Raw genomic sequence first — 15,850 nt, forward strand, 5'->3', positions numbered from 1 at the left:
TCCAGCTGAAGGACATCATAGGATATGCTTCTGGGCAGAGAGTTTCCTTGTGCCCATAGCAAATATAAAATCAAGGCTTTTTCTCTACTTCACTGTTTAATTTAACAGTGGTCTTCTGCTGTTCCTCCATTGTTGTGCTTGCAGAAGGGGGCATATTTTCTTAATTTACAAGACAGAAAGTGTTGCTCTCCATGTTTTACAACAGGGGATCTAGCACACAGAGAGATTAAGGGCCAGATTTTTAAAGGTATTAGGCACCTAAATTGTAAATAGCGCTAATATTTTAAGGTAAGTGACTTGCCCAAGGTCACTCAGCAAGACTGAGTCATAAATTCAACCCAGATCTCCAAAGTCCCAGTCCAGGCCCTTAATTGTAAGGCCAACTTTCTACTGACCATTACTACACATTAGCTGCAATTTAACTGATAGATTTAAAAAAATATTTGCTTATGTCCCTTACCCAGCCACAGCAACTTACTCTAAATGAGGAAGGCGACATAACTGAAAAAGCCAAACCTTTAAACATCATCCTACACCATCTCAGAAATCACTGAATGGGTAGTTGCACTCTGCTGCTAATTCTTAAATGGGTCAGGCTGTGGGCAAATGATGGCTGTCTAACACTCAGCATATGGTGCCTCTCATTACAATTCAACTCACCATCAGACTCTCCAGAGTCAATTTAAGCGGATCTGAGACCTCCTGTGAAGTTATTCATTGAATAGATCTCTAAAGGGATGAATTTTGTTTACTGACTTTCTTCCCTCACCTATTCCAAACAGCTCTGTCATGAGAAACAGGCCTGGGCAGGGGTGGGGTGTTTCAGCCTCCAAGTGAAGGAGAAATAACATACTCTGTCCAGAACTAGTGTGTCTTTGTGCAGGAAGATAGGAGGGGGAAAAAAGGATGAAGGTTTCCTGTTAAACAGACGGTAAGATAGGGCTCTGGTATATCCCAGGGCGTACAGTGGAACATGAGCAGTAAATATCACGCCAGCATTTCTACCTGGGCCTAGTGGAATGGACACATCAGCACTCTCTGTGGCTGTTAGTTCAGCACTGATCATGGTGTCTCTATTGTGTGCTATGGGCTATTGTTGCAACACAAGATTATATTAATGACAATTTGGAGTCTTACCCAACATGTCTTTTCAAAGGGAACAGAAAAGATACATGGTAGTAGAGAGACGCTTTTTAAACGTTTAGTGGAAAATACGAGGATTTAAAACAGGAAGTGGATAATGCTAAGCAGCTTCCAGCAGCCTTAATTAGAGATGGGATTGCTTTTAAGGATGAATTTATGGGAAATCTAAGATTAGATAGTGTTAAAAAAAGAAAGATCAACACCATTATCAGGATACAGAACTGTTAGAAAAGTTATTTGATAAGTTTACTCCACTTCTGAGAGTTAAAGAAGTATTTTGTGACTCTATGAGGTATCTGAGCAGCATGGGGTCACTATGCGCTGTCATGGTGATACTGAGGGTGCTTAACAAAGTAAGTACTTTTATGAATACAGGGTCCTAACAGATCCACACTACAGGATCAAATGCCCTGCAATGTGAAGGTGGAACCATTTTGTGAGCTTTTATACCCTTGGTTCTAGAATACTGGAACATAGTCCTGTTTTCCCCAGTATTTTTCTAATAAGTTCCACTGCTTGGTGGCAGGGCATATGGTGTCACAGTGGGAGCCTATGGAGGCAATGCCATGAAGGAGATCATTTTTCATATTGTCTTCTGTTGTGCCTAGGTCATGTCACAAGCATTTTAAAAAATGCCATATACATTTAGAATATGGATTATCAAGCTTTTAATTGCAATGCACTGCCCTCCCATTTGAGGAGTCAGGAAGGGGTCCACAGTGGGTTGTGACCGTCCCTCTCTCTATGGCTAGATGGGAAATGGGCCCTTTTGTAAAATGGGGTCATAGTATGGAAAGGTGAAAAACCACTGATTTATATCAGTGAGCATGAAAGCTCCTGAAATACATCAAACCAGCATTCAAAGATAACATTAATATGCTTTCAATGGAGGTTTCTAAAGTAAGTGTTCAATAAGCTTTGTTTTTACATGCAAAACTGTGGGTTATTTATCACTCCCATATTCCAAGGTTACCTGATGTGTTGTTTTGGTTGTTTTTGTTTATCATAATTATCTATTTTCCATGATGTTGAAAAAGAGGTGTCTTCTGTAGAAGAACATTTTAAGGACTCTGAAGATAATTTAAATTTAATTTAAATTAAAAAATTTAAAAAAAATTTAAAGTAAGATCAAATTTTTAATAATTGATCCTGATTTAATTGGCTCATTTTCTGATGATCTCAGTCAGTTCATAGAGATTCATTATATCAGGGTTTTTATTTCCCTTTTGCTGATTTTTTTTTTTTGTACTCAAGCCCATGGGCCCAGATGTACATTACAAGTAATGGTACAGATAATGCAGTACTGTATGCATTGCTGTATTACTTACTGGTTTCTATTTTAACAAACCAGCTATATGATGCAGTTAATAATGAATGCTTAGAATGATAATTATCCAGTCCCTTCTACTACTAGTTAATTGAGACCAACAAATGGGTGAGCTAATATCTTTTTATTAGACCAACTTCTGTTGGTCTTTCACCTCTCTTGTATCATGGGACCAAAATGAACACTGCAAACAGCAATAGTTAGTTGAGGACTTATGTCTTTTTAGATGTGTTTTCCTCATGCTATTTAAAGTGAGAGCTCTAGATTTTATTGTGAGCCAAATCCTGCTTGCTTTGCTGACGTCAATAAAATTTCCCACGTGACCAAGGTGAGGATGATTTGGTGCAACAAGTTTAAACCTGAGTTAACCTGTTAAGTTAAGAGTTAAAATGTTTAAAGAAAACAATTTCTTTAAAATAGTTACACATACATAATTATAGAAAAAGTTTTCAAGTGTTCAGCAATGACGACGAGAAACACACTGATATTATTAATGCATCAACCAATTGTGGCATTTTAGAACCAACCTGCATGGGGTTGTTCAAAACTACAGTGCCCAGGTGGATACACTGTACATCTAGGCAGCACAATGCCTTCTGGAGAGCATCCTGGTGCCCTTCACTCTTGTGGATGTGCATGAGGGCTAATCAGAATCTGGCCCTAATTATTTCTGTAGCCCTACTGAAGTCAATGAACCTTCTTGATGAGGAAAGATACTGGAACAAAGGTAGTCATGGGTCTAAGGGCCCAGTTCTGCAAATCTTTGATCATGTGAATAGTCTCATTTTTTGCAGTGGGGCTGACTCATGTGAATACAAACCATTCGTGTATGCATGATGGCGCCCATCTTTGACACACCAGGATTGAACCACGGCTGTCCAAAACTAAAAGCATGAGCTGCTACAGCTTGAACTAAGGAACCAGGCTCCATAGCTGGCGGCTGTAATAGAGGTTCATATCCTCTGTGAACTGGGCATAGAAGGCAACCCTGTAACATACACTATAACAGTGTATTGTATGAGTATTATGCATCACAGAAAAAAAATAGGTAACAAATAGCCAGTCTAATCACAAAAGCTAGAATTGCTTATTGCAAATTTTAACAATGAACTTTTTCTGAAAACTGCCGAGTTCACAATTTTGGGTCACATTTTCCTCAGAGGAAGATTGCATTGTCATACATCATGTCCAGTTACACTAATCATGTCATGATCTATCTCACACTCTAAATCAAAGAGAAGAAACTGGAACCCAACGTGGTATATCACAAATCAGCACATCTCCACAGAAAATGTGAGAAAGCCTATTGATTTTTCCTCAGCAGGATTTCTAACTTGTGAAGTGCTCTTACTTCTAATGACTTAGCGTTCATTGTATTATTCAATATTAGCCTATAATTATATCATTAATATTTGGGATTACATAATGACAAAACATTTATGGAAAAAATCAAAACGTTTAAGAAAGCATGAAATTGCATTAATTCAGATGCACTGTTAGTAATTATGCAAGGTGGTAAATTTGACTTGCTTTAATTGTCTGTAACAATCTCATGTATTCAAATGCTCTTATTTCCTTGTTTGCTAATCAGTAATACAGGGATGTCCAATATTCATTCCTTAAAATAGGTTAAAGCAGTTATAAAAACAAGATTTTTTTCCCTTCTACTAAGCTATTGGCAACAAAGCAACATCATTTATCACCAAATCTCATGCACTCCCAAATTAGTGGTGTTATATCATCTAGAAATAAATATCCCAAGAGTATCCCTTGCACAGAAACCTAAACGTGCTGTTGCATCTGACCTACCTTGCTGCATGATCTGCGTCAATTGCCTTCAAACAGTGGTGCAAGTTACAATGACTCACTAATGGTGACCTCAAAGGAACATGGTGTGTCATGGAAAGTTCAGTGGGCTACTACACATATTTGTGCAGCCTGAAGGTCAGTAAGCATGCATAACGTGGAAATACATGCTGGTCCTTTCTGGAGCAGGGATAAAATTGACTGTCCAAGCATTGCCTTTCTGAAATAGTGTTCTGCATTAGCAGGTTGGTTCAAGGATCCACCCAAAGACCGGTTCTACATTCTTCTCTCAATCCCAAACCCATTGTTTCTCCAGCATGTAAGAGATATTTTCATCTCAGTACTAGAAATAGTTGCAAAAGTCCTGTCCTATATTGATAGACTTAAATCTAGGGTCAATAGTGTTGGGTAAAATAAAATGCTCTCTGAAGCTTGGTCCATTTTTAGAATTTATAACAAAATCTTTTTGGAACTTGTGAAATGTTTGGATTACTGCTTTCTTTATGAGTTGGTCCGCATATCTTGAAAAAAGTATCATGATTTTCCCCTCCTCTCCCATAGAGTTTTACTTTCTTACTTTGTGTTTCTGGCCTGGTTTGCAACAAGAAATGCTGGAATACCATGATAAAGGCTATCCTCATCATATTTCCAGCTATAACTGGGAGCATTAGTGATGGAAATGTCAGAAAACATCATGAAACAGCCTCTTCTTGTGACATTTCTCATCCAAATTTACCGACTCAGGAGGTCTGGGTATTTCTGATAGGGTTTTTTTTTATTAGCATCCCAAGTGAACCCAAACTATGAGCATTCTGAAGCTATCTGTCTCTACTTAAATCATGCATTTCCTATTGATAGCACTATTTATCACTCACCTGGCATGGGCGTCATATACTGCATTTAATTTATTGCAAAGTGTGTGTCAGTACTTCATGGCCTTGATGCCTGTTCTGCTCCTCCTTCACAGAATAATATTCAGTTTTATTATTTTCTACACATCAGAATGCCATGTATCTGTAAGCAAGCATAGCAGATTCCAGTATCTTCATTTGTATTCAAGGCACCTACGAGCACTTTAAGAGCAGGGAGTTATTAGTAGCGTATTGGTCATATAGGTAGCAGTTGTCAAAGCCCACTAAAGAATATTCTGTGCCCTGAAATCAGCTGTATGATATGGGCTAAGAATATGGGTGGAAAGTAGGGGTGTTTGTGGGATTAGGAGTAGGAGTAGATGCAGGGGATTGTATCTGGAACAAAAATTGTTATTCAGATCAGGGGATGGACAATCTGCTCAGAGCCAGTTCTTGTTTTACTTGAACCGATTCACCTTTCTCTACCGACCAGCTTCTGTCTGAAAGGTGAGAATTCTGCCAGCTATGCCACTCTGACATTATAAAATGCATATAAAAGAACTGAATAACACTCCACCATCTTGAAGCAAGAAATCTGATTAAGCAAATTGGGAGATGTCCCAACTACCCTTTTGTAATTTATGTAGCTGTGAACTTAGCATACATAGACAACATTAAATTATTTTCTGCTCCATTGCACTGTGACATGTTAGGATGCGCTACTGTGTGACTTAAAAGTATTACTCCATCACTTAGTTTAAAAGTAGTGCACAATAAAAAAAAAAATCAAGCATCCTGTAGGTAAAAATAAAAATAATTATAAACTCCTGATACAATCAGCATTTATTGTAGTGGTTGGCATTAAACACTTTAAAAAAAGACTGATATATAGTCTCCTTTCAGTGATTGATCATCAGTCCTGTTAATGCAGTAGCATGAACACATTGAGCAGGAAATGTTTGTGTATATTACATTAGTACATTTCTCCAGATATCATCATACATCACCTTAACTAAACACGTCACTGATCACCATGGGTTTTGCCCATAGTGCAGTGCAGTACTTAGCAAAGCTGCTCTGATGTTCATTCTCCCCTAAAACACTATTCATTTTACCCTCTGTTTTTACTGTAATTGAATATCCAAATTTAAGAATCACAGGCCACATCCTTAGCTGATGTAAACCAGTGTAATTCTGTTGAAGTTGACATAGCAATTTACACCCATTATACCAACTTCTTTCCCATGAAAATCTGGAAAAACCTTCTACCCCAAAATTTTTCTACCTATATCAGAAATCATCCTGTCATCTGCTAATTTAGCTTCCCCTGGCTAACATATGTTTTTCCTGCTCTAAGCATCTCTCTCTCTTGCTGAGGTCTGCAAATGTTCACTACCAAACATGACGACTTGCTGCCACACACAGATGAGCCATATATTTCCACGCTTCACTGTGAAGAATCACCTAGTCATCCGAGTGTTTTGCTTAGTCTGCATGACCTCATTATTACATTTGATTAATTTTGCCATACCAATAGTAATCTGCCAGCACACACAATTCTGAAAAGGGGATTTTTTTTTTTTTAAATTCTTTTTTTTTTTACTTGCAGCTCATAGTGCAATACAGTGTGCGGCAACTGATTATTCACAAAGGGAGAGAAATGCAGGCAAAGAATGGAAGGAATTATGGAGAACTAGGTAATAACTTATTTATAGATTTCTGCAGAAACACTATCGTTAGCGAAATATACCATCTGTTACAGATCCACCCTATTCCTAAGTGTATATTAGCAATCTAAATGCATGCCAAACACCTGATCTTTGCTATCTTATTTAATACTGCTCTTGACAGGCAACATTATGCTTTATTAGGTTATGTCATGTTATGTTATAAAGTTATGCTAGGTAACACAATAACAAGGAAGGCAGTGTGGTTCTGCTGCTGTTGTAAATGTTTATGTCGGGCCTGATTTTCAAAAGAATTCAGCATCTAACAGATTATATTTAATCACTTAAATAAATGGGCAGATTTTCAAAATAGTTAAACGCTGGGGGGAAAGTGACAAAATTTAAAATAAGTTTGTTTTCATTGGAAAATTTCAACTTAAGTGAAAAACAAAGCCAGAAACTTGACCAAAAATTGAACATTTTCAGCCAAAAAGTTGGATTAGGAAATGCAGCTGCAGTCACTCATGGGAGTTTTAGTTCAGGTGCCTCATGCCACCATCCTTTTCCATGGGCAAGGTTCCCTAGCCAGACTATATCTCCCGATCTCCCCTGAACTGTCACAGTGCATCAGGGGACTCCCTGGTTGCTATGCATCATAAGAAGTATAGGCTGGTTGAGGAAACTGACCCCTAGAGAAGAATGAGACACCTGAACTACAAATCCCATGAGGTACTGCTTAAGTATTTATGAATCATTTCCCTCTCATTTTTCAGGGGTCTAGGCTTTTTTATGAAGATTTGGGATTGTCTGATGAGCAGACTTTTTTTGTGTTTGCAAAAACAGTCAGTTATTTTGACTAACTATTAAGCACTTGCTAGGTGTCCATTGGTTTTAATGGGAGTTGATGGGTTCTGAGTACCTCTAAATAATCTGGCCACTTCCTTTAGGTAACCAAATGTGAATTAAATTATTTTGAAAACTTGTCCTGAACTGTGGTGGATGCTGCCCACTTTAATAAATCTGACCTACAGTATATTGCCGGTAATGCCAGTGAAATAGGCAACATACCTACACTGGGATTTTGGCATATCACTTGTAGGTCAGATACTGAAGATAATTTCTTGCTACATGAAAATTAGTCCTAATAATTAGGAAACAAAGTAGTTTCTGAGACTTTAAAAAAATACTGTTGCACTATTGATATTTTTAATCAGTGGTGGCTTCAGTGTTTTAAATGAAAAACATTGGGAAATCAATTCCTTAAGGAAAGTTAGAGAGTGGAACAAAGACAGTTTACCATAGCCCCATCAGACTAAAGTTTCTCCTTACAGTCTTCTGTTTTCTAGCAAATGCACCAGTTTCCAGAGTGATGTGTAATATTACTCAAAGAGCTCTAAGAACAAGAAACTTGGTTAATTGTGCATGTTTGTTTAAACATTCTTCACAATATTGGTCTTTTTTTTCCTATCTCTGTAAAGGGTCTGTGCTCACCTCCTTGCTACTCCAGGCTTCTGCCCCCACAAACCACACCCAGATACAGCTTCAAGCTCCCACTCAAGCTCTTCATTTACAGGCTTTTCTTCCCACCACCAATTATTTACAGGTGCAGTCTCAAGCCTGGGGCCACCCAGTCTCAACCAACAGATCAGGGCAACTCACCTCCAGCTGAGGCATCTTCCTTTCAGGCTGACCCCTTACTATCTCCCTTCAGTAAGCCTCCTGTGAGTGCCTTCCTGTGAGCTTTTATAGGGCCTGTCTAACGAACCTCACAGCTGTTCCTCGTTAGCCCAGTCCCCGCAGGCTTACTCAGCATTCCCCCTTTAATTAGAGCTCCAGTGGCAGGGCTGGTTTAACCCTCAGTGCTTCGCCAGCCCCCTGTCACACTGTCACAGAGCTTCTTTTACCAGAAAAATCTTGTTCTTAGCAAAAATGTGAATCTACAATTTACAATAATGGAAGGGGATTGGAAGCCATTGACTAAACTACACACTTTTTTCACGGTGTTTTGTTATATTTTAAGAAAAAATAAAACCTTATCTTCTGTTTGCTATCTTAGAAAAAGGGAAGAAAGAATGTGCTGGGAGAGAAGGATTTGTGCTGGGTTTTATTACTTATGCACAAACCACAAAAGGTTTGGCTTATTTCCTTTTGGATAAGCATTCATGGGGTAATCTGACAGTTCAACTTTGTATGCTGTGTAGTTGTAGCTGTGTTGGTTCCTTGATGTTAGCGAGACAAGGTGGGTGAGGTAATACATTTTATTGGACCAACTTCTGTTGGTGAGAGAGACAAGCTTTTGAGACACATGGCGCTCTTCTTCAGGTCTGGGAAAGGTACTCCGGTTGTCACAGCTAAATGCTCGGTGGATATTGTTTAGTATAAGTAGTTAGCACACATTAAGGGACCATTCAAGGCACAGTGGTCCATTAACACTTCTGTACTCATGGGACAAAAAGGGATGTCCGTGGGTTAGATTGTTCTAATAAGCCATACATCCAGTGTCTGTTCAGTCCATCTTTTTTAATGTCTAGCAGACATAAGCTCCCAGGCTCATTTTTTGAAAGTATTGGGCAGATTTGAAATTTTGTGAGGTTTTCTGATCCTTCTTCTATTGAAGACAATGGGCGTTTTTTCCAGTGTAATTGTGTCTCTTCTTCTGAACCCTAAACTCTGAAGTTTGAGACATTCAGGTCTGAGTGAATCCCCAAATATTTTGGTGACATTGGAGTCTGAGGCAGTGATCTTCACAAAAGCACTTCCTAGTGGTCGTTACACACATTCTAATCACAGCAGCCTTCACCTGCCATCACCAGTATCTTCATAGCATTGTTGGGAAAGACCTCATGTGACTTCATTTGCTTAGTTCAAATAAGGACACAACACTCTGTGAGGCTCTTATCCCAATATAAACCAAGTCAACACTAAGGCCTATGCACTTGTGTTCTTTCATGGCATTGCCTGACTTTGGGACCAGCTGTAAGTAGGTGATGTGCACTTGCTTATCTTTCTTCCCAAAAAGATAGGTGGGGAATTGATATGGATCTATAGCAAATTAACACGCTAGAGAAAAGGGAACAGGCATAATCTAATGAATTTATTAGCGCTTCCTTCATTTATATTGTACTAAATTTTCAGAACAAGTACATAGACATGTTTGTATACTGTTTAAAAGACTGGGTGTTTATATATTACACAAAATAAACAAAACAATAAGTATCTGTTAAGTCTGAATTCGTATAAATGAAGCATACTGAATCAAGCCAGTCTTGGTTTCCTTTCTGTTTATGGTATTGAATACAATTATATGTTCCTTTCCTTTTTGTCATTTCCCCCCCCAGAGAATTCTGAAGATTCCAAGCCAGAGAACTAGCAGGCAGGCAATTAAAGGGACATCATATAGCTTTAAAATATTCTTCCATTGCATTGACAGATACCATCAATTGTCACCAGGACAGTGTAGAATGTGCTGCAGCTGTCTGATTCAATTCAGCCACTTCTGAATAGACAATATCTGCACAGGAGACTAATATACAAGAAGAGGGAGAGGAGGAAAAAAAAAGTAAAGTGAGCTGTGTAAGATTCAAGAGCTAAACCTGGCCAGATAGTGACCATGGTTGCTTTGAGTAGAAGAAGCTGTTTTGTTTTTTATTATTATTAAATTTCTGCCTACTGGCTCAGGTAGTTACCCAGTTCTTGAAAATATGGGGAGAATAGGGGCTGTTTGTGGAAACTATGAACAAATACCATGCTGAAATGGAATCTGCACAAAACTGTCAATCTGTTTTATACCACTTTAAAAAAGTGAGTTTGGTGCAGGAATGACCACCCTGGAGGCAGAAGTCCTCTATCTACTGACTAGGTACAGCACAAGCCATGGGATCATGCTCATCCAAGCCTTGCCAATATACCTACATCCACTCATGTGCCTCCCTCTTGGACTGGAAGGCCCTCCTGTAGAGAAGAGATGTAAATTCAGTGTCCATGTCTCCTTTAATACTGAGCCTCCTTAATGTCACTTCCAGAATTCAGGTCCCATAATCACTTGGAACCCTTGCCAACACTCTCTGGACATTTAAGCTGAGAGAATGTAAGATTTAACACCCCAACTGATCAAACTGCTATTGAACAACATGAGGAAAAAAGTATTCTCAGAGAAGGTCAGATCTCAAATAGAACTTTCTAGATAAAAAAACAGAACTTTGAACCTGACCCCAAAATCAGCAGACAGTGAGTACAGATTGCAAAGCATAAATACAGTAAGTTCCCTAGGGGAAACACTGTAAGAACCCCATGTTACAAACTTGTGTAATAGATGGGTAAGCACAGATATACACTTCTCCATTTCTTTTAGTTGCCCACTAGTACTACCTCATTCTTACTTGCACCAGCTTGCTCTCATCCTTAACCTCGTAATTAGATCCTAGGCAAGACACTAGGGGATTGAAGAAATTGGCATACAGAGCTAGTGGGTAGAGCATATTGATATCACAATTCATAAATTCTTGCTAGCTATATAACGGTCCCGTACAAACACCAGGAACTGTCCTATGTGCTGGAATCATAAATGTGAGAGCCCAAAGGGAAGTTGAAGAACTGGTCACTATTATCTTCCATGTCTTCTCAAAAAGAAAAGCACAGAGCCATTCAAGTGTGATTCTGCTTCCCCATATTAAGGTCCAGTGGTGTGTCAAACTGACTCCACAAGGTTAGTACTATCACAGGCAGCTGACACCTTTCTATAGGAGAAACTGCACAGATGTGTGATCTTCTTCATTCGCTGACCACCACAATCAGCCTAATTTCCATGCTATGATATTACTTAAAGCCAAAGTGTCTATGGTACATATATCTGTGTACTCCATTAGCGTCTCCACCAGTTCCATCAGAGCTTTCTTGATACTTTTCTTGAGCAAGGGAATAGTAAAAGATAATATTTTTAGACTGACATTGTCAGGGAAGGCTCTCACGATCACCTCTTTCACCAGAGACAGTTCATGGAAATAATTTCCAACAATATCCCCTGCACCTTCCTGATGGCCTTCACTATCCAGGAAGGATAAATTCAATTTGCAGGGCAGAAGAGAAAACTTCCTTATCGCCACCAGCATCTCAGCAAGTGACATTGGCAAAAATTCAAAACAAAAGTGACTGCAATAGCAGACAGCTAGACCAAATCTGAACTAATTTAACCACAAAATAATCTGATTATTTCTCACAGTGAGAAACCGTTGACTCTGTCACTCTGTCACTGGATACAAATGACCTGAATTAACCCTGACATTTAACAGCCCCATTAACACAGTCCCCTGACACATCCATCTCCCTGTGCAGCTCAGGGGAAAAAAAAAAAAAGGTTTTGCTCATGGGGAAAAAAAAGGCAGCACATTATTAAAATAACTTGCTGATAAGTACATATTAAGTGGATATCTAAAAATGGTTGGTGCTTTGGGGAAGGGATGATGCAATGGTAAGAAAGTTCTGTGGAAAAGCAAACACAGCTACTATTTACCTGATTTCTTGTAGGTTATAAACTTGATTTGCATGGCACTATCTACAGGACTAAATTTCCATGCCTAATAGGACCTAAAAGTACTTTTCAGAATTTGAACATAATAAGCTTTGAGTCAAAACCCTTGTAGTAAGGTAAATAAAGCAAACACAAGATAAACATTAATATATGAAATTATATGGCATAGACAGCTATAGGGAGGAGATGATATATCTGTTTTTATTTTATTAAAACACAGTTTGAATGAAAAAATAGCATTTGATACAACCCTGCCATAAGGCACTCTTACATAAAAGTAATGAATCTCAGCATTTTAAATGAGAAATTTTGGAACAAAAGGAAAACCATTGGTTTTGAGGGAATTATTTTGAAAATACATCTGCTGTGTTAACTTTTGTCATTAGAGTCACATTATTAAAGGGAACCACACTGAGAAACTTATTATCTGTACCTTTTTAATAAGCAATGAAACAGAAGGGTAGTCTTCTCTTGATTTATATAAATAGCTCCAGTTTCAAGAAACTGACATATAGCCATACAAATTACACTTATCGGTGGGTTATGCATGTATATGTGTTGGCAAAGGGATACTTTACTAACCATAATAAATCTCCTAGTGTCCATTTATTTGTCTCCTGTCTCCTGGCTCTTCATTTGCTCTTATAGGTCTTGACACAAAGCCCACTGATATTAATAGATTGTCCCTGACTTCAGTGGGCTTTGGATCAGGGCTATATTGATCAGATTCCTTTAAAAAATGTCTGTCTTCATAGGCATTTAAGTACAGATTCTCATTTATGTACTAAAGTAAATGCTAAAGTTACTGTCCACCTAATAATTAAATGTAGAAAACATTCATTACTAGAAAAATTAGGCTTTTTCTCCATTGGTATGAAGGACTTGTAAATTTGAAATATTCAGAAAAAAGTCCAAGTCATAAACTTCTACTTGGTATCCAAAAATGGTGTTCTAGAGTCAAATAATGCTGAATGATCTTACAATGGGGAGTATAATGTATAACAAAATGATAGAAATTAGGAAGTAACTTCCTTATGACCAGGTTATTCCCTAATTGTGCACTTCAAGGGTTTTAGCACCTTTACCTGAAGCACCTGGTACTGGATATTCTCAGAAACAAGATACTAGATTGGGGGACTACTGGTCTGACATGGTATATCAGGGTTATGTTGAACATGTATGCAGATAGAAGTTCTATTATGCTATCGAAATAAAAGGTCTGGCTCTATACATTTCAATTAGAGTTTTATCTGAGTAAGGATTGCAAGATTGGGCCCATAGTTTGCAGATAAATAAATCTGACTGTTAATATTTGTTTTTTGTTTTCTTTTGTTCAAGATCTTGGACATTTTGAAACCAAAACAAGAAGCACTGTCTCAGTCAGAGAAGGACAAGGAGTGGTTTTGCTTTGTGGTCCTCCACCACACTATGGAGGTATTATATGATGTTCTGAATTATGAAATTCATGTTGACTTGTACAGATACTGTCCTATATAGCAAAAAAGTAGCCTGCAGCTCACAAGTTGATGGACACTAGAATAGTGTAAGATGGACGGCACAATAATTACTCGGGTCATTTTTGTTTCAAAGTATTACATTGCTGAAAACAGAATGAAATGGCAAGTATATTACTGACTTACTGTACAATCACTGTACAAGATATGAGTAATTATTCTTCAGATTCAAACCATTAAAGCTGTCCTCTTAAATGGGTTTGTTACAATGTGTGGATTTTCAGCATTAAGTTCCCAAAATCAGATTACCCATAACAAAAAAGTTAAGCAAGTGCAAAAGTGTTTGCATGGGACCTATATCTATACTCTGGTGCATAGTAGAGCTATGTAAATTGCTTGTATTTAATGAAAGTTTCCAAAAATCTTCAATCAAATATCAAACTGAACTTAAACCTTCTAGAGTTTCAAAAAAATATAGACAACTTTTACCCCTATTATTTTTCATTTTCATGTTCCACTACACTTCCAACCTTAAGTACAAACACCAAAAACACCAGGAAAAGTGTTATCAATACAATTCAGTGTGTTAATGAAGAGACTGCTAACTGTTTCCTTAACAGAGTGAGGTCTTCCAATAATGGTGGTGCAGAAATGTACTCGGTATACTTCAGAATATGCTGTGGTAGTGTCTTAAGAAAGGGATTTGCCTAAAACGTATAATGTATATTATAGAGGTTTCATTGTATTTCCAAATCCACCAGAAACAAATATTAATGGAAGCCCTCTTTTATGAGATATTTCAGTCCAATTTCGAAGATCAAAGAATTTCAAATTGATAATATTTGTGCATTTTTATATGGTCATAAAAGAACCTAAACTTATATTTATTATTATTTGTATTGCAATTGTGTTTAGGGACCCCATGCAGGATCAGGGCTCCACTGGGCTAGCCACTGTATGCACAAAGTGTAAATATGGCCACTGTGCCAAAGAACTGGCAAGTTAATCTAACCAAACCGAAAGAGGTTTGCTCATCACGAGTATAAAGATATACAAGCATTGATCCATATGGACCAAGTGGTATCAGGCTGAAGATAACCTAATATGACTATTTCTAGAGTACATGCAGATTGGTTATTCACTGCCTGGAAATGACTGTTTGGATTAGAGCAAATATTCCCTCATCAGCAGTCAAACCTCTCTATCAATAGAAAAAAAGTGTGAAGTCTAAAAGATAGGGATGAAATTTAACAGGTATACTGCTCCACATCACTAATTTGGACCACATGCACTATGACAGCTTGAGAGCTGTGTGAAACATTAGTTGTGAAACTAAACACACTTTCTGAGATTGAAGAGCTTCTGTGCAAAATGCTTCATGTCAGTGAGAATTTAGTTGAAGTCAGGCATGGTAGTGTTTTCAGTACCTCAAGCTGGGTTGTTTGCTTATTAACATATGAATGAAGTCACATGACATTTCCTCAAGCTTCTTGATTGGCTGAGCTCTATTCTGTGTGCTTGAAAGGATGAACAGAAAATATTTTCTCATGTTTCCTCAAGACGGTGTGAGAGAAAACAAGACGACATGCTAGACAGATATGAAGTTAACTAAAACTACTAGCTAGTGGTACTTGGTCATCAGATATACCCTTCAAAAAAACCAACAATAGCTGGGGAATGGGGGAAATCAGGGGAAGGGACTATTGGAGGCCCTATTGAGGGACAAGAAAAGAGTGTGTTTTTGCACTGATGATTTGGTTTAGGTATGCGGGTGTGGTTCGCTGTACACTCCTATATAGTTTCCATTCAGTTTTTATATTTTATAGATAAGAGTCTGACATGGAAACTCTCTGTACCATCTCTGATTCTGTGACAAAGTCCCGTTTACCTCTGTGTGTGTTTTGTGCTGTGTATAGTACACAACATGCAATAAAACTGTGGCTAAACATTATAAAGAGTGCGGAGGAGTCTTCTGGGGAAGTGATGTAGAGGTGTCTTGATACGTCTGTTGCTCCTACTGCTGCTGCTTCTGAAACAAAGGGGCCCTGAGCTCTTGCTGTTTGTAGTGGTGTCCT

At 38.1% G+C, this 15,850-nt stretch overlaps 1 protein-coding gene and 1 long non-coding RNA gene across 2 annotated transcripts in view; one reads left to right on the forward strand and one right to left on the reverse strand.

Moving 5' to 3' along the window:
* CNTN6 (contactin 6) overlaps positions 1-15,850 on the forward strand; it is a 203,638-nt gene that overhangs the window by 94,445 nt on the left and 93,343 nt on the right. Inside the window, exon 5 of the mRNA XM_067542691.1 lies at positions 13,660-13,755. Coding sequence (XP_067398792.1) covers positions 13,660-13,755 — 96 coding nt within the window. The remainder of the gene's footprint in view (positions 1-13,659; positions 13,756-15,850) is intronic.
* On the reverse strand, positions 2,597-5,286 carry LOC137149238 (uncharacterized). The gene is made up of 3 exons (XR_010918706.1): positions 5,152-5,286; positions 4,001-4,088; positions 2,597-3,458 (listed from the first exon to the last, which is right to left on the reverse strand). It is a non-coding gene; the product is annotated as an uncharacterized lncRNA (long non-coding RNA).

The sequence above is a fragment of the Emydura macquarii genome, unplaced genomic scaffold (assembly GCF_026122565.2).
Source record: "Emydura macquarii macquarii isolate MOO-44397 ecotype Brisbane River unplaced genomic scaffold, CSIRO-AGI_Emac_v2 contig_71, whole genome shotgun sequence".
In the NCBI taxonomy this organism is placed as follows: domain Eukaryota; kingdom Metazoa; phylum Chordata; order Testudines; family Chelidae; genus Emydura; species Emydura macquarii.